We start from the raw sequence: 24,259 nt of genomic DNA, 5'->3' as shown, positions 1-24,259 counted from the left end.
AGCTGAGTGCGTGAAGGCCAATGTTTGTCATTTGGTATTTGTCCCAAAAAGCAATGTGTGTGTGCAAGTGTACAGTATTTGTATTTATCCTATAGGTAAATGTGGGTTAAAAGTTGTCATTTTACATCTGTTATGAAAGCGGGAAGTGTGTGCGTGTACAGTATGTAGGTTAATCCTCAACATTGCGTGGCTGTGTTAGAGTGAGAGGAGAAGCTTTCTTCATTAGGAGCCTTTTTAAAAAAGCAAATTGGCTGAGCCAGTATAGGTCAAGGAGCCCAGCAGGATGCAGACTAATGATCCAGGACTCCACACTCTGCTTTAACCTTTAGAAGTCTCAGCACATTTTGGTTACTGAGCTTTACTATCAAGTTCCAGTCTCTCTATAGGTTTCAGAAGGACACATATAATAGCTTTTTAAAAAAATTATTACCCTTATCAAAAAATGAAATGCAGGAGGCTTGAATCTACACTTGGACAATCTACACTATCAGCTCTGCTCAGTACAGACTCACGACAAGGAGCATCATTGACATTAGAGATGTCTCTTTGTTGTGTTGTTATTATTCATTGTTACTGTGTGCTGATCGTGTCTCTTTAGTCATTCATATTCCCTCTGAGGAACAGCTTTAAGGTGCAGCTGTCGGCATGCAGCCTCACTGGAAGAGACGGGGTCAAATACAGGTAAACAGATTTGTACAAATAAAAGAAGTTTGACTGAGTAAGCAGGATAAGGCAAGGTATGGATTAATTGCCTGGCTGAAGGGCACGTTGACACTGTCCTAAGTAGAGCCAGGGAAGAGGAGATGCAGTACAGCTGCAGCATTACTGGAGCAACAACACTGAAATCACAAAACAGAGTGGAGCATTTTCTAAACTGAAAGTTTTTCTTTTTTTTTTTTTTTTTTGAAGGGTCACAAGGTAACGATACAAATTACCAACTTTTTCTGGTGCTCTTATGATTTTTTGGAGCACAAATTTTAGTCACTAACTGGTAAAATACAGTATTTGTATCCCTTTGTATCTGTTTGAGCAGCAAAAGTTGTAGGATTCAGGAGGGAAACAAGATTAGGAGTTTACAGCCATGCTAGCAGCTCGGTGAGGCTGTACTAGGTTACAACGCTGCTTTGTCCTACATGCTAATGCTGACATGCTAGGCATGTATGTATTATAGCAACTGGATACCCGACTCCAGAATGGCGTCCGCTCACTAGCTCAGTTCAACATGTTCACAATGACAGTGCTAGCATGCTGACATTTAGTAGACGTGTTTACACCTTTTTAGTATACCATTTTAGCATGCCACCTTTGCTAATTAGCACAAAAGTAGCTACAATTCAACCTAAAGGGGGAATTAATGTCTTTACCAAATTTAAGGGCAATCCATCCAATAGATAGATAGATAGAGATTTCAGTACTTAAAATGGCACTCAGTAGAGTGCATACCTTCGCTAAGGCCAATGTGAAACAACCTACACCAGACTTCAGAGAAAAAAAATTCAAATTCATAGTAAATTATCCGGCTCTGCCCCAAAATTTAATGAGTTCTCCCCTGGCCCATGCCCCATCCCTCCACCCAGTTTGGTGCAAAAGGGCTCAGTACTTTTTGCTTAATCCTGCTGAAAAACAGACAGACACGGTTGAAAACAAAACCTCCTTGGTGAAGGTAAAAATGCAAAAATGCCAACCACATCATGGCACTAATGTTTTAGCGACATGGCCATCCCTGGAGCTACGCCACCAATGTGGATTTAAAAAAAAAAATAAAAAAGTATATGAAATCCATGTTATATGTATGAATACATGAGAATTAACAGAGACATTTTGCACTGCTTCTTTCTTAAGCAATATGCAATGTTTTAAACACCAAAAATAAACGGTGCTGCAAACATCTGATGAAAAACATGTTCTCTGAGGTGAATTTCACTAGACTTCACGTGTGCAGCTTACACTATTGAGCTAGGGAAGAGGTAAAGACAAAGTTGGAAAGTTAGATCATTTTTGGTTATACATGTGGATTATATTAAAAATTTTTACTTTATTCATATGTTTTACATTCTTGCTCTAATCATTTTCCTGCACACTAATTAAAGGATTGTTAAAATATTTCATGCTCTGATGAATAAAGAAAAAATACTTTGTCTTTATTTAAAGCATTGTGCTTTAAAATTCATCTACATATTCATTCAATTCCAAAATTGGATCCACTGAAGTGATGAGAACAGTGAAAAGAAAAACACACTTCTAAGAAACATGTGACACAAATTGAAATACTACAATATTCTAGCAAATAAAATTTATTTCTCAAAATAAAATTACCTTTGTCATGACTCACATCTTTCTGTAATGTTCATTACAACAGCATTTTGAAGTGTTTTAACCCCTGTCCAGAACAACACTAATATGTAAAAGGAAGTCAAACCATTTAACACATCTTGATGGCCTCTGAGAAAATGATAAAAAGCTTGTCTCATACAAAAAAGTATTTGTAGAACAAAAAGCATTGACAAGTTTATTCACATTTACAAAAGAACAGCCATCCATTTTCCAATATTTTTGTGTTTATCTTCCAAGAACAAGCTGTTAGTGCTACGATTACAAAAATATCAACCTAACAGAGCCTAACATACAATTTAACTGAGCTACATGAGAATAAAATGACATGAAAATGAACTTCTAATAAAAATGATTTTCACACTATTTACAAGTCAGTGCATAACACAAGTCCTTGGTGACAAAATGATTCCTAAACTGGATTCTCCAAGAGTGTCATTATATTTTATCAGCTGTTTAGTTATTAAGGATCACTGTAAATATTCCTTCGTGTTTTGACTCATTAAGGCATTTGGGTTGGGAGTTGGTTTGGGGTGGAATTTCGGAGGCATGACCTACCTGGCCCCAAACAAAGGAAACAGGATGTTTCGCAGGTGGAGCGGAGAAACAGGTACACCTGGAGAACATAATCAAACACAATATATAAATATTACTATTCTACTAAATATTACAATGTTAGCACAAAAACTATACACACATGGGTGACGAGTTAAAGGAAAAACCTGAATTAATGTGTGGAGAAACATAAATGCCGACACTTCCATACCGGTGCCCTGCATGGTAAAATTAAGCAATTAACATCCAGTCATGCTCTTTGGCATGTATAAACAAGCTAAGCAGGCCCAGTTGACTCTGACTTTGTATCAAGATGGCAAGGGGAAAAGATCTAAGTGACCTTGAAAAAGGGTTCATTGTCGGGGCAAGGATGGAAGTAGCTTCAGTCGCAAAGACTGCTCCACTGGCTAGTGTTTCAATAGGAAGAGTGACTAAAGAGTTGTTTGCATTTAGAGCTATAGTAAATGGGGTCAGAAATTGTGGTTTGAAAGCGCACATTTGACTACCGTGAAGCTCGTGCATTAGCGCGATATGTAAGGAAAAACAGGAGAGCAACTCTTCTTCAGGTTACTGAGAATATCAATGCAGGGCAGGATCAGACTGTCAGCAAGAGCAGACTGCTGACAATTACACAGAGGGATATTATAGTAGGGTTGCAGTGCATAAACCCCTCATTACAAAGATGAATGCAAATTTGAGAGTTCAGTGGTGCAAAAACCATAGGCACTGGTCTACAGGGATGTGGAAAAAAGTGATAGGGCAAGAAGAGTCATCCTTCAACCTATACTCCACAAATGGGCAAGCGCATGTGGGCGTATACCAAGAGAACGGTACAGGACTGAAAGCTTGACCCCTACAGTGAGGGAATCCGGTGGCTCTGTTATGCTGTGGGGGGCATTCTGCTGGCACTTGTCCCCTTAGAGGGAAAGGTCACTGCAAATCAATACAACGTTGTTCTGAGTGATCACCTTTATCCTATGATCAAACCTTTCTATCCTGATGGGAGTGGTCTCTTCCAGGATGACAATGCCCCTGTCTATAGGGCACGAGGAGTCACTTAATGGTTTGATGAGAATGAAAATGATGTGAATCACATGCTACGGCCTTCGCAGTCACCAGATCTCAACTCAGCTGAACACCTATGGGAGATTTTGGGCTGAAGTGTTAGACAGTGCTCTCAACCACCATCATCAAAACACAAAGTGAGGGAGTATCTTTTGAAAGAATGAGGTTCATCCCTACAGTAGAGTTCCAGACATTTGTAGAATCAATGGCAAGGGGCAATGAAGCTGCTCTGGAGGCTCGTGGTGGCCTCACACCTTACAAAGACACTTCATGTTGGTTTTTCCTTTAATTTGCCACATGTCTGTAATTACAGATTCATATATATATAAACTTTGCCTCCATATTGTGAGTTTCAAATTGGTTGTGATTGATCACACATAACTCCATAATTGACCCTCATTATTTTATTCTTGTGTCACAGGAGAGTATTTGTTGTGTTGAGCAAAGTTCTCTGCGACATGCCTTAACTACTTCTCAAACTTTTCAAATATCAATTAGCAACAGCAAAGAAAGAACTTCAAGCACTGGAGGTAGGCAAAAACAAGATTCACAGCTGGTGTTAAGTTACTCTTTTTTCCATAATAAAAAAATAACTAAACAAATAAATAACCCTAGAAACGGTCATTTTCAGTTCTGTTCCAGACTCTGCAGAGACTCCACACAGTGTTTTCTCTGAGCAGCTCAAAAAAATGAACTGAGAACTGACCCCTTTCGCTGGAAACAAATCTGCTGAGCAGTCAAACTCAGCTGTAGGTACATCAAGAGAGATACAAGAGAATCGCGACAAAAGACAAGTGCAGAGTTTGCATTTGTGTTAGTGAATTTTTTTTTTTTTTTTTGAGTTAAGTTTCTGCAGTGTCAGGTTTTTTAGGGGAACCCCAGCATAAAATTACTCAGGGCATGATAGGAGACAAAATACAGAGATGAGAAACAAGTATGAAGAGGAACAATTGCTATTAACTACAGCAATAGGCCTATAGTTAATATACATTAACTAGTTCAGGGAATATCGTTAGTAGATTGTCAAATTTTGCTGTCTGTATGTATTCACCGTCAGTTTTTCAGAATACACACAGACACACACTATATCTTCTAATCTGTCATGCACTAATTCTAGTTTCTACCTTGTGCTTTAATCTGTATTTGTGCAGCTGTGTGAAGCACTCGGTAACGCTGCAGTTCACAAAAAGCGATTTGCAGATACATCTGCCTTGATCCATTCTTCTTTGCTTTTTTCATTAACACTGGGCAATTTGAAGCATGGTGGAACAGCAGTGTATTGATATCAGGACAAATGCAATGAAAGCAGCTTGTTGGGTCAAATAGCTCTGGTAACAGGTCTAATTGAATCTGTGTCAGCTTCTCAGTACAGTTACATCCACCAATGCAAGCAGCAGGATGGCAATCAATACTCCCTCTCTGCATCCATGGATACACTCTAATTTCATTGAAGGCTTTTTTCCGTGTGTGGTAGAGACAGAGAGACAAAGAGACAGAGCAAATGTGTGCACATGTGCAGGTTAATGAAGGTCATCGTATAATCCTATTAGAAAATGAGTGTGTGCGCAAGAGAGAAGACAAGCCTTTGAGTATACATTATGACTTTTGTGCCACGTTACCAAATTAAAATTCGGAGGAAACGAAAACTACTCTTACAAATGATTAAATCTCTACGTGATGACCTGAAAAATCATTTACTTCGGATTAAGTTAACCCTTCAGAACTACGTTTTAAAACAATTCGCAACTAATCGTCGCAATCTGCGTCAAATATCATACTCCTCCTCGGACTCCTTACTCAGTTGAATCTGAACACACAGACATGATACATGATCAGAAGATAGTGTGACTTACACTTTCCGCGGATATCAATATCTCCAATGATCATCGCAGATATAGGTCTGTACAACTTGAAGTTCAGAACTTGCCTGAGTATCATCACATTTTTAAGTTTTCTTCAGTATCACAGTAATCCAGTCACTGTTGTCTGTAAATCAATGTGTAGACTGCAAACAGGATTTGTTTATAGTTAATATGGCATACTTTTAATGGTGCCAATATGCCAAAAATGTAAACAAATACAGACACGGCTTGATTATACTTCCTGTTTACACCCTCCAAACCATTATGGAAACATGATTATCTCCCAAATAGAAGCAGGACAAAGAATATTAAAAGGGCTGACAAAATGCAGAGTGAGGGAGTTTGGGGGGGCACATTCATCTCAATTTTGTCTGAGGGAAGGCCCACAATGTCAAACTTTGAAAACCTCTGGTCTACTGGATAGAACACGTGTATGGCCCTACACAAAATTGTAGTGCCATATGAGAAATGGTGCATTTTTGATTATAATGAACACGAATTATAAAAACCTTGTTTTAAATGATCTGAAATAGCTTTACCCTAAATAAAACTGACTCTACAAACTCTACTATAAAAGGCAAAGTATTTATTTTTGCAGTTACTGAAGTTACTCACTTTCAATTCTAATACTTCAGCTGACTGTATTCTTGATATCATGACTTATGTGCACATTGTGAACTGCACCCCCACAAAAAAAATCAGTCTGCATGTGTATGTACCCTGAGTGCAGTCCTTGATTTGACCCAGGTTAGGGGTGTGGAGGCTCAGGGTCCTCAGGATTGGAATTGGCCTGACCAACGAGGGGGCAGTGACCTTTGGCTGGTGCTGCTTCTCTCCTTGTGTCAGCCAGCAGTACCTGGAAATAATGCTGGATGGAGCTGGTGGAGGAGTCATGCCCATCGTCTGAAAACAGAGTAAAATTTCTCAAATAGCACTTATCATTGCATTTTTAATGTCCTTTACAAAAACTTTAAATCCACAGTTGTTTTGCTTCCATAAAACCAAACACATATGATGCCTTCTCACTTTAAGATCAGCTTTACAGTGAGCTCGGGTTGTCTTGGACTGGATCAGATCTGGAGGGGCGAGAGGGCTGGAAGCGGGACTTGTAGGGTTAGTAGGAGCAGATTCATTGGTCAAGGCCCAGCCCAATTCACTACAGCTGAGGGTTTGGTCATTTAGCAGAGCACTGAATGGGTTGGCCTGCTTACCCTGAACAAGACACAATAATAAGACTTCAACAGCGTTTGCTCACGCTATTGTGTTTTTTTCAACATAAAATCTTTCTGTGGACATACAAACAGCACTGTCTACCATTATCTGTTTTAATTCATTTAATCTTTATTAAAGTTAGGTGACTGCAGCAAAGAAAAACAAAAAAACAATGTGAATCAGCAATCCAACATACAGTAACCTGGGTTGTATTCCACAAGTAAGTTAAGATAAACATTAATAATTGAGTCTTAACCCTCTTTAGGTAAGGCTTCAAAGACTAAAATGGTCATTAAAACTGTAGTTTATTTATGTTTATTGGTGTACACTTACAATGAATTAAACCTAACTGAGTTAACAGTGCAAGATTTCTGCTCAGTCTTTAAATTCATCACATCATCTTCATGTTTCAGCTTTTCCAGTTATGTCAAATTTAAGTTCTGTAAATACACAGAATGAAGGCAGTGGTGGTGTGGCTGTGGATGAAGTCAAGTGTCAGGTGCTCATACCTGGATGTGGGTGCTGACCTCATTGTCCTCAATAAACTCCAGGGCGGGCAATTCTTCCTCTTCTGCCTGAGGCACCAAGAAACCTCATGAATGCTTCAGATTTATATTTCACAAACAAATATGACTGTACAGTGGTCTTTAGTTGAATTTGCTACAGGTCGATTAATCCGTTCGTAAATCTACATACAGTAAATCCTATAAGTGTTTTAAATTTGACCTTAATTATTAATGTGACAATAATAAAAATTTACATAGTAGTATTGCTTCAATGAACATAGAAAAGGCCTGTCTCCTTAGTCCAAACGGAAGATTCATTGCGACAGATTTATAACCGTGTTAAGTTTAACTATTAGTGTAATAGTCAGTGCTAACAACTGCATGGTTTCCTGAAGCTGTTTATATTGAAGTCAGCCGCATCCATCAAAACAACTGGCTCCATTATGATCAGAAGACACTAATACTTCAGGGAGAAGAGGCATTCTTTAATGCTGCAAAAGTCATTTTCAATTAAGCTACTTTTTATACCTTAATTTAATTTATACATTGTATAGATAAACCATGGAGGAGATGCTGTGAAGATCTGTCAGGCTTATTAGGTGACAGTAAATAATGGCTCAGGCTTACCCATTACATGTACACATTAAATGATCATTCAGAACAGCATGTTGCAATGTTGGGTTACACATAAGTAAACGTTCTGATTTTTTCCCCCCATCCTGGAAAGCAGAAAATTTGTGAGAATCATTTTAAAGAGCACAGTCAGTACAAGCTAATAAAACAGTTTTATATTTTGTTTAAAATCTTGAAAAACCATGGGCTGGAGATACAGTTCATATACAGCATGGCTGGAGTTAGCTTCAAGTTTGACATTTACCAGGTGGGATCCAACTTTCATGTCAACTCCATGTTGACAGGATCAATTCCCCTCATCAGAGGATTATTAGACAGTAGGAGCAAAAACACACTCTGCCTACCCACCTGGTCTGTATAACCTTTGATGTCTAATTTCAGAAGTAGTAACACAATAACAACTTCAATATCCATGAACTGTATCCCTGGTTAGTCAACAGGGGTGTTGCGTTATTCATGGGGGTTTACTGTTGCATTGTTCAGTTCTTGTCAGCCAATAGCCATCAAACAGACCACTGATTGGCTGTCATCTTATTTATTGGACAGCAAACTGTGACCTTCCAACAGTTTGACTATACGTTAGCCTGCATTGGACTCCCGCTGCCACACACAAGATGATGTGTGTGTTTGATCTGAATGTGTGCACTGACTCTGTGTTTGTGTGTGCATGCCGGTCTATGTGTTGAGGGTTCTTGGTGCTGCAGTGGGCCTGCACTGACCATATGGCTGGTAAGATAAGAGTGACGGACAATGAAGAACAAAAGCCTGGTAAACAGCAACATTAAAAGACTGGTTAAGAAAGATGGAGTGAGAGAGGAGACAAAGTGCACCCATTGAGACATAATGCTGCAAATTCACCACAAACATCCAAGGAACCCATTACTGACTAATATTCTGTTTGGCTGAACTGCAATTACCAAATTTTTTTTTTTACATAGAACAGCAACAGCTTGGTCTGTGAGCGTGTGTGTGTTAAGCTTGCAAGGCTCTTAGTGTGTGTTTGGAGTACCTTCGGTGTGGTCGACATGGACTGTTCAGGAGTGTTTGTTGTCTTAGGGCAGGAGGTCATCTTGTCTATTACCTCCGGCAGGTCAACCATTCCATCCCCCAGGTAGAGACTCACTGGAGTCACCTGGACACACAGCTGAGGAAAGAACATGGGACCAGTGAATTAGCTCATGCCATAGCCTGAATCAAAAATATTAATCATAGAGCTAACTGTTATTATTATTGCTCTTAATTATGCGATGCATATCTCATAAAGTGATTCAGTACAGTGGACAAACTGTTGACCACATCGATGTCTGAGGCATGCTGGTATGTTTTTAACATATTTAAAAAGACAAATGCCAGTTGATCAAATTCTGGTGTTTATTTTGGTCATGATAAAAAAAAATCTTTTTGTGTGTGTGGCTCACTGCTGCACTGGCTGCAGGGCTGCAGGGTGTCCCGTGTCCCTGGCTCAGCAAGACAGTGTGGATGTAGATGTCGTTATCAGTATGTGTGTCGCACAGGTACAGCTGCAGCACATCTCCAGTGTAACAATCCAGAGCGCCCACCAGGGTGCGATCAGAGCACAGTTTCTGGAAAGAAGTTGTGGCCTTAGCAGTCCAGCTGCCCTGCAAGAGACAAACCAAAACAACACTCACTCCTAAAACGGCATGGTTACAGCACTGAGCATCAGCTTGAAAGTTTAAGTTTATTCACATGTGCAAAAGGCAAACTGAGAGCATCTGCGAGTACTAAGATCAAAGCAGAAAACTCTTTCACATGTGACTTGTTTCAACAATATAAAAGCTGACTATTGTTTTGTACTTCCACTCATTTCTTATAGAACATTTAAATGATCATGACGGGGCTGGCTCTTTCTGCAAGTTAAATATTTTTGAACTATCTAGCTTGCTCTCTTCAAATACTATAATGGATAATGTCTGAACAAGTCGATTAGGAGATATGACATGTACTAGGAAAATCTGCCTGGTAATGATGCAGGATGAATGCTTGAATTAACAACATTCAACACAAGTACTAATACAGGACAGGCAGCGCTTAAGGTGATATTTTGAAGGTGATGCCGAACTCTGACTCAAGGTTCGCATTTCAGCTAAGTGTGAGTATAATATTAGATCAGCTATCAGACTCACAGCGGTGGGTTTGATTCCAGCGAGTGATGATGGAACAGCTTGTGCTGGAAGAACCGAATAACATGACCTGGGAATCAGACAGATGTAGAGAGCTCAGCAAAAAACAAACAAAAAAAAAAACACCAGCTGACCAGCTGAGTAGTAGGACTTGTATTGATTAACTGCTTCAATTTTTGAAATACCCATACTTGAGGAACTTGAGCTTGGCACTCTGCACAATGGTTATATCACCAAAGTCGACATAGTAGACCTCAACTTGAGTGGGGCTGATGATCTGATGGATCACCACCCGGTAGAACCACATTCCTTTAGGTGACATGCAGCAGACCTGACCCCGTCGAACAAATTGTTCAGGGAGGCAGTAGCGCTCTGACACCTCAGGACAGGTGTAACATCGCCTATAGGCGTAGAGAGGAGAGGAAGAGTGAAAAATTAGATGACACATGGTGTCACTGCTTCTAGAGAAGTATCAGGAATCTCAAAATGTACTGTTTGTGTTGAGGGAGTGCTGAAGGAACACTGATTACATTTTGTGATGTTTGACAGCCTTGTTTTGTGATTTTTTTTTTTTTTTAAATGTCAAACAGTCCCAGCTTCAACTTTGCAGATGCTGTCAAAATTGGTTTTATTCTGTCTTTCATACAATTCAGAAAATTATATTACTTCTTCAAAAGTTTTTTTTTTTCCCCCGCTTCTTGTTACATTTAATACTGAAAAACAGGGGTGAATGTTAGGTATTTTGTTCAGCTTCTTTAATGATGCACATTAAAGATTTAGCTCTTTATCATTTAGCTCTTTACTCGAGCTAAATGATTATGTGTATTTTGGTTCACATTTTGGAAAATGTATAGAGATTTTAGTTGTCCATCAGACTATATATAGACCTATTTGGTTTGACAGAGTGAGTTTGCGCCAGGCATTATGAAATGATAAACACAGAAGGACCTTATGCATTATAATACGGATTTTACTGTTCAATTCCAAAGGGGACCCCTAATAATGCAACTGGCACAACAGATACAGGAAGTGTTAGTGCATTATTTTTTAACTAAGCTGCTAATAACACATCCACCACCTCATCTCAATCATCATGTCCTCCATAGCTCGCGCCTCCTCACTCTCGCTGAAGCGGATGTAGAAACGTCCTGGCGACTCCACTTGTTCCACCTGGACTTCTACCAGCTCTCGAGCACCATGGTGCATCGGCGGTCTGAGGCGTTCACCTTGCAGGGCATCCAGGGGAAAAGCAGGCCTGCAATGCACCTGAATGGCAGGATACATCTATAGGCAGATACATAAGAAAACAAAGTGGTGAGCCGGAAAAGGCTGTGTACTCTATAGTCAATATAATTATACAGAACATAATACGTAATACAAAATATCATAAAAACTTTAATAAGTAATAGCAGGTTTCAGGGGTGTCTAACCTGCATATATGGACAAATAGACATTTTTCACAGGATACAGTGATAATGGGCCATTGACACCTGCTTGTTAAGTGCAGTGAAAACTCATGATTTGCATTTGAATCACACCCTGTTATGCTCTAATTACCAGACAAAATCTTCATTTAGGTCTCTCTCTCTCTCTCTCGAAGATTGTCCTTAGCACCTAGTGATGCAAGATAATATGATGAAAAAGATGATGCCTAACCATTTCTTGGGTCTTGGAATTTTTACTGGTCTCCAGCTCCTCATTCTTGTCATCTGCTGTGACATTATCGTCATCGTCCGCTTCCGGTTTGCCTTCCCAAGGAGACTCTCCAGAGCTGAAGTAGTAGCTCCTAAATGACGGCTTCACACCGTTACCAAAATTCCCAGTTTCCCTTGAGTCTACAAAATAAAAATAAATAAATTCCATGCTTAGTTAAAAAACACTGTTCTACAAGATGTTCTATCACGATATGTCAGACACCAACATTTATTACATCAGGTCATTAGAAAAGTATTGATTGCAGAAACAGATTGATCCTAATGAGACACTGGTAGGGGATAAATTAATACAGAGGGAGGGAAAAAATATACCCTGAGGTGGTTGTTGAATAGCTTTAAAAAATATCATGCCTCCCCTCTCTCTCGGACAGCTAGCTTTTCACTCCATCATCAAGTGTGGCCTTTCAGATCAGTTATAAGCATTTTGGTTTCCGATCTGGTCAGACAGCACATCTTACTAACTAGTTCTTTAAAAACCAAAAACTGGCCCTGACTGTTGGTATCTGAATACATTCCCATGCACACCTGAGTGTGTACTGTCACTGTCCTGTATGACCATGACTATCCAGTGTTGTCCCTTGTCACCCCCTGCAGGTTTCAGGTGGAAGATGTCACTCATGGCTCCGACCAGCTCAGTGACACTGACAAAGCCATTCTGTAGCAGTGGCAGCTCCTCACCAAAAAGCCTCTAAAGAGTAAAAACACCACAGGTGAGCTTCCCAATAACGTCACCACGCATCCTTTTTCTTCTTTCGCTATTTTTAATTGTGATAAACAACAAGAACATCAGCATTGTAGATCAGAAAATTCACCAGTTTCCCATCACACCCCAAAACAGACACAGAGAAAGGAGAAGTCAACCAAAATACATTGTGGTTTTATCAAAAAGGAAAAATACAAGGCAATGTTATAGAGAAAAAGAAAAAAAAAAGATTTGATGCAATACTTATAAAGTACAGTGTCCCACCAACTTATATTATATATATATATAAATATATGAGATAAATCCTCTACCAGAGGCCTAGGACTTTGAGGGTTCTGCGCAGTATCTTAGCTGTTCCTAGGACTGCGCTCTTCTAGACAGAGAACTCAAATCTTGTACCCTGAATCTGCTGGAGCCATTCTCCCAGTGTGTGTCACAGCCCCCAGTGCTCCAATTGCCACTGGCACCACTGTTGCTTTTACTCCCCACATCTTTTCTAGCTCCTCTTTCAGCCCTTGGTATTTTTCGATTTTCTCGTGTTCCTTCTTCTTGATTTTGCTGTCGCTTGGGATTGCTACGTCTATCACCTCTGCCGTCTGTTGTTGGTCAATCAACACGATGTCCGGTTGGCGTCACCAGTTTGTCAGTCTGGATCTGGAAGTCCCACAGGATCTTAGCTTGGTCATTCTCAACCACCTTAAGAGATGTCTTCCTTTGTGACCTTGGGACCTCCAACCCATACTCCTTGTAGATGTTCCTGCACACTATGCCAGCCACTTGGTTATGGCGTTCCATGTACGCTGTTCCTGCCTGCATCTTACACCCTGCTACTATGTGCTGAACTGTCTCAGGAGCATCTTTGCACAGCCTGCACCCGGGGTCCTGTCTGGTGTGGTAGATCCCCGCCTCTATTGATCTTGTAGTGAGTGCCTGTTCATGTGCTGCCATGATTAGTGCTTCTGTGCTGTCCTTCAGTCCAGCCTTTTCCAGGCCACTGGTAAGATTTCTTTTTATCAGCCACTTCTCCTATCTGTCGGTGGTACATGCCGTGTAGAGATCTTGTCCCTCCATGATGGTTCCTCCTCCTTCTCTGCATCATCAGGTTTCTGCTGCCTGAGGCAATCACTTAGCAGTTCATCTTTGGGGGCCATCTTCCTGATGTATTCCTGGATGTTGGTTGTTTCGTCCTGGACAGTGGCTCTGGCCTCGGCCTCCCCCGTTCTGCTTAGTGTACAGTCTCAGGGTGCTGGACTTGGGGTGAAACCCTCCAACATTGTGAGGAGCTTTCTTGTCTTGATATCAGTGGCCTCTATCTCCTTCTTTCGCCAGCGGGATATCTGATGACTGGCAGGGCGTACGTGTTGTTGTATCAGCCCGTACTAATAGTACTAATAGTTAGTTGTAACTTGTAGCATTCCAACAGATCCCGATTCTATGCCCTGCTCCATCTATGTCTTGTTCCAGTAGCCCACCCCATCCTAAGGGTTTCCTGGTCTCTCAAATTTGCAGTTTCACTCATACTGGGGTAAGCTAGCAGACCCTTGCCTCCACACTGGATATGCGTTACCCTGCCCTGGCCGGGATTTGAACCCCCGACCTCCTGCACCAAAGTCAGCATTAATTTTATATATATATATATATATATATATATATATATAAAAAATATGATTTTATTTGACTACGTAGTCACCATGTATCTTTCATTATTATCTGAACTCTGCTCCATTACACAGAGGCAGCTTTGTCCTGAAACTGCTTACTTCTGAAACAGTATTAGGGGGGAGGTGGGCAAAATGTGAGTGAGTTACTTTCTAGACCAGGACAGTGCTGAAAAAAAAAAAAAAGCAAGAAACAAAACCAAAACAGTGAAGCTTATGCATTTTATTAGGATGGATCTGGAAAGACTGAATCTGGTTCCTCAAACTAAAGTTCTTTGGCTCCCAAAACCCATGACTAATTTGCCTTAAACCCTCATGTGACACTACGAAGGTGAACAGGAATACTGCATTACTGTTTGGTTTGGGTTTTTTTTACCTTATACTCATCAGGCAGATCGTGCACTGATAATCCACCGCAGGTCTGACCTACAACCTGCAGAGTCGTGAACATATAAAGGGTTTCATTATATGACTTGAAACCCTTCAGTTTTGAAGAGGAGTCTATCTTACAGTTAGTTAATACGATACAGACATACACTGTATGTGACACACTTAGCCAGACATTTCAATGCTTAAAATCAAAAAATCAATACCCTTCGCTTGATAGGCTTTGCTGTGGAAGCAAAGCATATTAGAGTTTTGTAGTCACTAGTGAAACTAAGACATCTGCTTATAAACTAGCAGGAAGTCTTGCCTTTCTCAACTTGTCCTTCAGCTCCTGACTAATGGTGCCAGCTAATCCATTCTCCAGGATTCGCTGGCGTAGCTCCTCTTCCAGCTGATGTAGAAATTAAGTAGAGAGAACAAAGATAAATGTATTAAAACAAATAGTTGTGCACTAACCCTAAACTAAATTGTTGATGCAACACACACGCACAGACCAATTTTCTTTTATTTCTTATATATACTAGTTTTCCGTAACTTGCCATCTGATTAGGTTTTATTTGTATATCCAGATTATGCAGCAAGACCTGGAATGGATGGAATATTGGATAATGATCCTTTTTGTTCTTTTAAGCAACCCATACATACTGTATTTCATGAGCAGTTACTAAGTTTCTTTGTTTTAAATGAGAACAAACCTTGAGGACACGTTTCTGAAAAAAGCCGCCTTCCTGGCAGAGCTCTGGTTTATTCTCTGGTTTTGGCATGTTATTGACAGTTGTTGACTTTTTACAGACAGGGCCCAAGGTAATCTCAGTAGAAGGCTGGTTCAGAGGACTCTGCTTCACTGGGACTTCAGAACACAAAAATGTTTCAAAGTATGGGGATCCCCTGTGCAAAACTTACAATAAAATAATTTAATATACAGAGTTTGAACAGTGTGTTGGTTTTTCAATACTGAGCAAATAACCCCATTAACATTTAGTAAACACTTAGCAAATCAAGATTAGTAGCTATCCAATCTCAGAAAAGCCAAGTGTAAATGCAACCAAAAGACACTGGATATGGATTGGTAAATAGAAAACACAGTCTAGACAGATGTTAAAAAAGTGTAAATGCAGTAGTCTCTTAAAAAAAGTGATGCATTTACAAGATATTTAAACCCACCTCTCTAATAACACACCTGGGGGTATTGTCGCTGTCTGAGCTCTGGTGTCAGGCCCTTTGGATGCTGGTTTGTCAGTTTTTTTCGATTCCGGTTTTATAGGTCCAGTCCTTTGTGAGGAACTAGATGGTCTGAGCAGAGGCCTGGGTAGCATGTGTTCCCTCAGTTTCAGAACTGAGCCCAGTCTGCCCTGTTGGATGAGGATCAGGTCCGTCGCTGCCTCCAGCATCTCTCCAGTGGAGTAGAAGCCATAATTGTGGACACGCAAAGGGTGGCCGAAGCAGCGCAGGAAGCTGGCCTCCAGCTCAGACAACCTGAGAGGACCCTGGGAGAGGGACCGTGTCATTACTCAAACATGATAACATTTCGCAATAACAGATTTTGGTTAGAAAATTTAAAAAAATATAAGAGTTAACAGTCGCTCTGGCCTCCCTGCCTCTGATTTAGTTGGCTGTGTTTGAATGGTGCGATGCAAAAGTCACGTAAACAATCTAGACACCACAAGGCTAAAGAAAATTGAAAAACAATAATTCTTCAAAATTGCTCTCATTCTGTTTATATTTTTCCTGTTTAAAAAGGACGGAAGATTGGCTTAGAGTGTCATTCTGGCTATGAAAAACTTAGACAGACACAAACAGTCCAGTTTACTATGGAGAACACACAGCGCGTTTTTTTGGGGGGGGTTGATGAAGTCATACCTGGGAGAGCAGGAGGCGGAGCTGTGCCCTGAGCTGGGCAGGGAGAGCTGGAAGAGCCTGGCCTCTTCTAGGAAGGACCACAGAGGGGGACAGGTGACAGTAGCGGGGCGAGAAGTAGCTTACAGTGCCCCTCCTGACTTTCTTTTTGGCCTTAGATGTGCGCTGCTTGGCTACCAGCTCCTCAATATTCCGGGTGGACTCATCCCCAACAGCTGCAATGGCGGAAACGAAAGTGAGAGCATGAAATATTAGACCTTGTTCAGATGTGTGAAAGGCAACTGGAATGAGGACCTGTGCATCAACACTACCAAGCATTAGTTTAATTTGATGCAATAACCTGAAACAGTATTCAAATACATGCTCAAATGAATAAAAATAAACTACCCTTTAAGAATGTGCTACCGTCTGTCCTGAATTTAACAGACACCACGTCTGGCATCTCCTTCACCATATCCATAACACTTCTGAAGCCCAGGAGTTTCAGGGGTATGGGATGCCCTAACATTGCGACATAGTCTCGCCTGAGCTGATCAGGGTCCAGGCCCATCTTGGATGAAATGAGCAAGGAGCGAACATCCTTCTTCAGCTTTGCCAATACCTCTTCCTGGTTCATCTTGCCTGCTGACATGTGGAGAACACAGCAAGAGGCAAAATGGAACAAAACATACTGTACATCCCGAACGCAGAAAAGGAAAGCAGAAAAGTCCACCACATGCTAAGAAAAATGTTACAAATACTGCAGTATTAACTGCTTTGACTCAGATAGATAGATATAGACTATCTATCTATCTAAATACATAGATACACACACATATATTATATATATATATATATATATGGATTAAAATGTAAGGAGGTGATGGCAGTTGAGGTCAAACCTTTTCGCCTTCAGCCATTTTTAATTGTTACCTTACACATATACAGTAACATACTACGCGGCATTTCATGTCCTTATACGCTCAATAAACCCTCTTGAAGTAACACAACTGCACCATAGACAGTTTAAAAAAAAAAAAAAACATTAGGTAGATACTTGTGATCCGCACAGACACATGTTGGCCGTCAGGACATGGCTAACAGTTAAATTAGCAGAAGTTGACATTCGCCTCCATCTTGGAGAAGCGAGAAGCTCTGTAGGCTTGACCATGTAGTCCGGCAAATTGGATGCCGCTGCTGTAATGTTGAAAAACTTAACTAGCGATGTCTTCAAATACAGATAAACTGTTATCAAATGGTTCCAAAAGTATTTGTCGGCATAACGTTACCCCCGAGTCCTCAGGATCTCTGCTGCACCCTCCCACGACGTGGCGGCCTTCCGTCTGATTAGCCTCCACTCTCGCCTCCACTCTGTTGCTAGCAGACCACCGTACACGATAAACGTGTAAAAACAGCAAAAGAAAAAAGGACAGTGTGCTTTGTCGTTGTCAGCGGGCATATTCACCCAATCCTCCGATCAAATGTAGTTTAAAATAAATAAAAATACAAAGCAATCCCGTTAATTACCTGTGTAGCAAAGTAACGGCGTTACTGTGGCGGCACCGCGAACGAAGGAGCGACGATGACCGACAAGCTCAAAAGAAAAGAAAAAACTCGCACGGAACTCGCCCGAGCTTCGTGTGTCCCGTCCAGGGCAAATGTTCTGATCAGCACAGTAATGCGTTAGAGCTGGACGATATGGTTACAGGTATAATTTAAATATTTTCAAGCCTCGGTGTTCAGGATTTAGTAGTTTACAAAGGGGATTATTTTTAGAATCTGAAGTGTACAGTATCCGTCCTTTTAAAAATGCGATTAACCTAGATTTACAAAGACCAGTGCAAACGTTCTTAAAAATATCAATAACGTGGGCAGATGAAGTGGCAGAGATTATGTGGCCAGAGTCGATTATGCAAGTATTTAAGGAATGTCAGCTTTGCTTCTACACTTTGCAGCAGCAGGTCTTAATTTTGCAGTGTGGTCTGAGCAAAAACCTATCGATGTATATTTCTCAAGGAATTCGTCTCACCTGTCAGATAAAGGCTTTGCATACAGTAGCCCTACATGCAGGTGCATATATATATATAAAAGTGAAAGTGGGTTTGTATGTATGTATGTGACGTATATATCTTTCCCTTTTTTTGCAAGTAAGTAAAATTTAAAAAATATATTAATATATATTATTTTAAAATATATATTAATATATGGCTAAACATGGTTGATACATTGTAAAATGACTTACTGACAGTATTTCATATTTTGCTGTAATTTATTCGCTGTGATTCGAGTGGCATATTTAATCACACACTTTCCATTTGCTCTGACCACCAGAAACTTGGCCCCCAGTTCAGCCAAGGCTGATCAGAGGCCCTAGGCACCGACCCCCTTGGCTTGGTTTGCACACAATTAGACTTAGGACTTCCAATAACAGGAGGGCATTTGGGCCACAGAATTAATTTTCGGTTTAATTAGGGTTGCACTAGGGAGGATAGTGTGTGTCTTTTCCTGTAAAAACACAGAAAAAAAACGATATCAGCCCTTTGGAAAAGGAGAGGCCTGAGTCTGCACATTCCCGCTAAAGAGACACTGTGACTCCCTGAGCTCCACTGAAAAAAATTTACCCAAGCAGTAAAGTCTGAACCTGGGTTTCCACACATCTCTGAATGGCACTGGTTTTACCAGGGAATAAAACAAAGTCCAAATAAATGGACCCAGAGATATAAAGATTTGAGGCTGTAAAGGTTTCAATGTAATTTGTGTGCATGTTTTATGTGATGTGCACTCAAATAGCACAGTCTGTGCATGATTTAATGACATAAAAATGACCCCCACTGGCATGTATCTCCGTCAACTTTCCAAAGCAATGATGTCAGTAATTTTAGACCAAGTATACCTATATACAGTAGATACTGTATTCTACCATGCTGTCTACCAAAAATGTTATAACAACATTTCTGTTCATCGTTACGCTCTTAAGAGGAAAATGTGGGAATGTGTTGTATTGTTTTCAGGGGCGTTAGAGAGAGACTTTTCTGGGATATAATAAAGGCCTTCTTAGCTTTATCAACCAAAAAAAACACTGGATTGAGTGAAGAGAGACAAAAATTTTAATAGCTGTATTTATTTATTTATTTATTTTTTTGTCATAGCTTCTGGATCTGAATTAAAAAAGAATAATCCTAATAAATAAAACAGAATATTGCTTGAAAAAATCATCCAGAAATTGCGATTTTCTGTCTGATAAGGCCATTCTAAATCTGGGGAAAAGAAGGAGAGAGACGGTCTTATTTTGCTTGCTGATCAAGTGATGGAATGCCCATGAGAACTCTTGATGTTTTCCTAATGATCATCATTTTCTCTTATTTTAGTTTCCTGTTTTGACAACAGATATTGAATGCCGTGCTCACAAAAGGTCACTGACCTAAAATTATTTGAAAAACTGAGAGGGTAGCAGGTGGCACTCCCACTGCCTTCCTATACTCCCACATTCAGTCAGCCTGATTCACCATCCAAGCGTTCTGTCTCATTACCACAGTAGACGGCAGCACCAGTGACTCCAGTTTAAACCTCCAGCCAGAAGAAGCAACTCATAGCAGTAAAAGCTACAGAGTTTTTCCTTCCTCACTGCTTTCTCCTAAAAAGAAAACCCTCCACTTCTAGGCTCTTTACTGCAGAGCCTCCAGCCAGTATGGAGATATCCTCAAATGTCCACCCCAGTCACCTGCCAAGATCCAGAATAACTCCCAGGAAGGAGAATGAGAGGGGAACCATGGTGCCTCCCAGAAGTCACCGACAAAGGGCATCGAAGGCAGGCCAGCTCCCTGAAGCACCATCAGCGAGGAAAGAGAGGCTACAGAAGGAGAAACCAGAGACGAATGAGGTGAAGGTAGAGCAGGAGACAAAAGTGAAGTTGAAACCCACTGTGGTGGACATAGATAGTGTGAGAGATGATGAGGCCAAGGAGGAGGACCTGGGGCTCCTGGAAGCAGCGGCGCAGGAAGACGGTAAGTTGAAGCCTGAAGAAAACCCTGGAAAATTCTCAGTCTCGTGGGGGTAAACATTGGTGTTTTTTTTTCCTTTACTTCCATTTATGTTACGACATTTTGTTATCTTGACTATTGTGTTGGCAATTTGTTGCTGTTGTGAGTTTACATTTGTTATGGCATAAGTAAAACTGTGATTTAAAGTTGTCTAGCTTTGAAGTTTATTACAGTAAAACTTTTAGTGTTAGCCGAAGCTTTTGGTCCACTTTCAGAGTTTTTTTCTGAGTTGAGTTCAATGTAAAAATTTCTGTTTACTTCCGGTCTTCACTCTGTGTAAGGGTCGGAGTTCTTCTTACTAAGTACTGTGGCTCTCTGCAGGTTTGAAGCGCAAGAACCTGGGCGTGTTTGAGTGGCTGCTGATGGTCTTTGCCTTGGCTCTGATTCTCCTCTTCCTCCCTCTGTCCATCTGGTTCTGTGTGAAAGTACGAATGACACCACAGACCAAACAAAAAGCAAACACTGTACAATGATCTACTTCACAAAAAAATTGAGATCTTATATGGGGAATTATGTAAATTATTAGGTTGAGGTAAAAACTACTAGACACTTGCAGTTTTTGATTGAGAAGTAAAAGGGTGTGGATGTCAAGGGATAAACAAACTGTGTTCAGCTCCAACAACCTGAGTTCAACTCCTTTTTACTATGAGAGAATTTTTATATTGATTGAAATCCAAGCTGCTAAAAACAACTGTTTGAAAGGGGTGAAAACGAGCTTTTGAATTCATTCCAGTTTCCACAGTCCAATCTGGCACGGAAGAAGCTGGTAATAATCTCATCATTCAAGTTTCACTCGAGACATTAATTTTCCATTAACAGTCAAAATGTTGTTTCTACTTTTTCCACCTCAGAAAGAAGTAAAATACTTGGAGAATGTTCAGGATTTTAGCATGAAAAAGGGCTATTTTAGAGAGTCAGACTCGGCACTTTCACCTCATAGCCATTGTTGTATGTCAGTTGGACACTCCGGCCATCACTGTTTTCCATTCACATGGACTGACTGATGTCTGTCATTTTGATTGACAGGTAGTGAGGGAGCATGAGAGAGCTGTGATCTTCAGACTGGGTCACCTACTGCGTGGAAGACCCAGAGGTCCAGGTTGGCACAGCTAACTGTAATCTTTTATTCTCAACTGGCAATTTAAAAAATGTACCATCCTTTTTTGGTTACATTAGGAATGTGCCAAATCAGTCTAACTGCCATTTCTGAGCATGTCTGTCAGTGTTTGAATTATTGCTGGTTGTGGTTGGCTAGTGATCATGCAGCCACAGAGTCATGAAAAGTTTGGAAACCATACAGTTAGTTATGCTTAAAATTATGTTATAATAAAATTGATGAATTGTTTTAGTCTGCAATCCACGTTTTCCATCACACAAAAGTCATAGGAAATTTATTTTAAAAAGAAAAATTTATGTTGTCTATGAAATCTGAGCGTAGAACAAATCTTTCTGCCTCCTCTGCCCAGGCCTTCTTTTCTACCTCCCACTCCTTGATGTGTGTCACAAGGTTGACATCCGACTGAAAATGCTGAAGGTCCCTCTTCACACGGTACAAAACAATAAGCGAACACACAACTTACGTGTTCACATTTAGCTCTTTATGTGAAAATGATTGATAATGAATTAACTGTTTACTGTTAATTGCACTTTGCTTTCGCTGAAAGGACAGTAAATCGCTCGTAGTCCATAAAGAGATCAAACGTTTTTGTCACTGGCTGTTAAACCTCAATGGCTACTTTGAACCAAAGTACCTACACAGGAGTTTACATTAAAGTGGAATTCAGTCTTTGTTGTACAGTGTTTCTCAACCTTTACCTTGAACTAATTCAAAAGACATTATACTGTATGTCTGTACGCAGGTGGTGACAAAGGACATGGTAAGGCCAGAGCTGAGTGCGGTGTGTTATTACCAGATAGAGAACGTGGCTCTGTGCAGCTCAGCTCTGTCCAGTCTGACCACAGTGTTGCAGACTCTGGTCCAGGCAGCGGTCAGAGACGTCCTCGCCCAACACACATTAAGCCACATCCTGCTGCACAGGAGGAGGATCGGTCTGCAGATACAAGCAGCTGTTGACTCTGTTGCTTGTCGCTGGGGCATCCGGGTGGAGAGAGCAGACCTGTAAGACTGAAGACAGACAAGTCCCCACAGATCTTCTTTCATTGTTATTTTGTGATCAAACTGTTGAAACTCAACATTTTTCTTTTTGTATGTTTTTATATTTGTGTGTCAACCATCTTTAGCTGCATCATGTATTCCAGTCGCTAACAACATTTCATTGGAAGTCAAGACTAAAAATCACAAACCACATAAAAAGCATTCTGGTCTATATTTTGTTACTGTGAATGCAGAAAGAGCGACTTTGATCGTGAGGGCCTGACAACAAAACCTGATATTAAAAGCTAATGCTTTAAATGGCTTAAGAGAATCAAAATTATTTTTGAAGAAACCTATCGGGCCAAAAGAAAAAGAAGCTGATTTACATCAATACAAAGAGACAATGCAAACTTGGTATACAGCCAACTTGGAATTTTGAGATTTGTAGTTCCTGCTGACCAGGCTGGGTTGTGCTTGTGTTTGATTTTCTGTCAGAGACGACCTCAGTTTTCCTGTGGAGTTACAACAAAGTCTGGCTGCTGAGGCTGAGGTCAAGAGACAACAGCAGGCCAGAGTAAGTAACCATGCCAGATTTTTATAATTTAATATTTATTATTTTATGTTTTAATGCCTGTTTTTGCATTTTAAATGTTTATGGCACAGCGATTTTTTTTTTGTTTTTGTCAAATATATTATTTAATGAAAGATTAAACAAACTCAGGAACTGTATTATTATCAGCATTATTTGCACAACATTTTGAAGATCAGAAGTTCAACTATACTTAAGATAGCTGATAAAGGATTTATGTGTATAATTAGGATAAAAGACAGCAAAGTAAAGCCAATCTCAGTTCCAATGCCTTGCAACACTATGGGGCTCATTGCACCATAGCTCCGATTCCGTTTCGAACTGTTTTGCTACGCTTCCAACCCATAATATGGATATTGTTAAGCCAGGAAAACAGTGGTTCTTTAGCCCTGGAAACGGACGTTTACCTCTTCCAGTGAGGTAATTTCTGCATCCTCAATAGTGTTTGTAAAGGAAAAACATACAGCAGCCCTTCTCTCCTCCAGGTAAAAGCAGCAGGAGGAGAGACAACTGCCTGGGAGGGGCTCAGGGCCTCCTTCCGTCACCTCCATCCTGCCTTGGTCCTTCCATTCCCCCCAGATCTCCTCAGTCTGACCTCTGACAACTCATCTCTACCTCCACCTCCTCCTCCTGCTGTGGAAGAAGAGGGAGGAATGACAGAGGAGGAGCCGGAAACGGACTCACCAATGATGTGACAGACTGTCAACAGATACATTTTTATCATCATTATTATTTTCAATAAACATCGAAAATTTTAGGAGATTTTAACCATGTGTTCAAGACAAAACATCTCAAGCCAAATGATTGTTTATTTGAGCACAAGAGAGATGTGAGTTTAACAGAAAAGTTTTTTTCTTCAAGCAAAGTCAGTGCTTGGAATTTGGCTGGTTTAAACCACTGAGCTTTAGCACTGAAGGATCTGAGCCTCTCC

At 40.4% G+C, this 24,259-nt stretch overlaps 2 protein-coding genes across 9 annotated transcripts; one reads left to right on the top strand and one right to left on the bottom strand.

Annotated features, from left to right (window-relative positions):
- Positions 1 to 2,308: 2,308 nt before the first annotated feature.
- tdrd5 (tudor domain containing 5) lies at positions 2,309 to 18,247 on the bottom strand. Of its 7 annotated transcripts, none has more exons than XM_040128289.1 (21): positions 18,132 to 18,247; positions 17,894 to 17,981; positions 17,662 to 17,801; positions 17,013 to 17,249; positions 16,629 to 16,840; positions 15,949 to 16,255; positions 15,464 to 15,618; positions 15,308 to 15,352; positions 15,076 to 15,159; positions 14,758 to 14,814; positions 12,546 to 12,708; positions 11,962 to 12,140; positions 11,384 to 11,589; positions 10,497 to 10,706; positions 10,309 to 10,375; positions 9,583 to 9,783; positions 9,174 to 9,308; positions 7,535 to 7,600; positions 6,840 to 7,025; positions 6,533 to 6,716; positions 2,309 to 2,947 (listed from the first exon to the last, which is right to left on the bottom strand). In XM_040128289.1, exons 4-21 carry the CDS (start codon positions 17,239 to 17,241, stop codon positions 2,886 to 2,888), a joined length of 2,748 nt encoding a protein of 915 aa, XP_039984223.1. In that variant the 5' UTR covers positions 17,242 to 17,249; positions 17,662 to 17,801; positions 17,894 to 17,981; positions 18,132 to 18,247; the 3' UTR covers positions 2,309 to 2,885. The 7 variants fall into 7 exon arrangements, with proteins under 7 accessions (XP_039984223.1, XP_039984225.1, XP_039984227.1 ...); XM_040128291.1 differs by having other exon boundaries at positions 17,675 to 17,801; XM_040128293.1 differs by having other exon boundaries at positions 17,013 to 17,246; positions 17,675 to 17,801.
- nphs2 (NPHS2 stomatin family member, podocin) lies at positions 18,205 to 24,209 on the top strand. 2 transcript variants are annotated; one of them, XM_040128297.1, is made up of 8 exons: positions 18,205 to 18,312; positions 20,140 to 20,608; positions 20,966 to 21,069; positions 21,671 to 21,743; positions 22,111 to 22,193; positions 22,504 to 22,763; positions 23,235 to 23,313; positions 23,814 to 24,209. In XM_040128297.1, exons 2-8 carry the CDS (start codon positions 20,293 to 20,295, stop codon positions 24,021 to 24,023), a joined length of 1,125 nt encoding a protein of 374 aa, XP_039984231.1. In that variant the 5' UTR covers positions 18,205 to 18,312; positions 20,140 to 20,292; the 3' UTR covers positions 24,024 to 24,209. The 2 variants fall into 2 exon arrangements, with proteins under 2 accessions (XP_039984231.1, XP_039984230.1); XM_040128296.1 differs by having other exon boundaries at positions 18,213 to 18,312; positions 20,265 to 20,608.
- Positions 24,210 to 24,259: the final 50 nt, after the last annotated feature.

The sequence above is a fragment of the Xiphias gladius genome, chromosome 6 (genome assembly GCF_016859285.1).
Source record: "Xiphias gladius isolate SHS-SW01 ecotype Sanya breed wild chromosome 6, ASM1685928v1, whole genome shotgun sequence".
Classification (NCBI taxonomy): Eukaryota; Metazoa; Chordata; class Actinopteri; order Istiophoriformes; family Xiphiidae; genus Xiphias; species Xiphias gladius.
The sequence above is the reverse complement of the archived record's forward strand: the minus strand, read 5'-3'. Positions and strand labels throughout refer to the sequence as shown.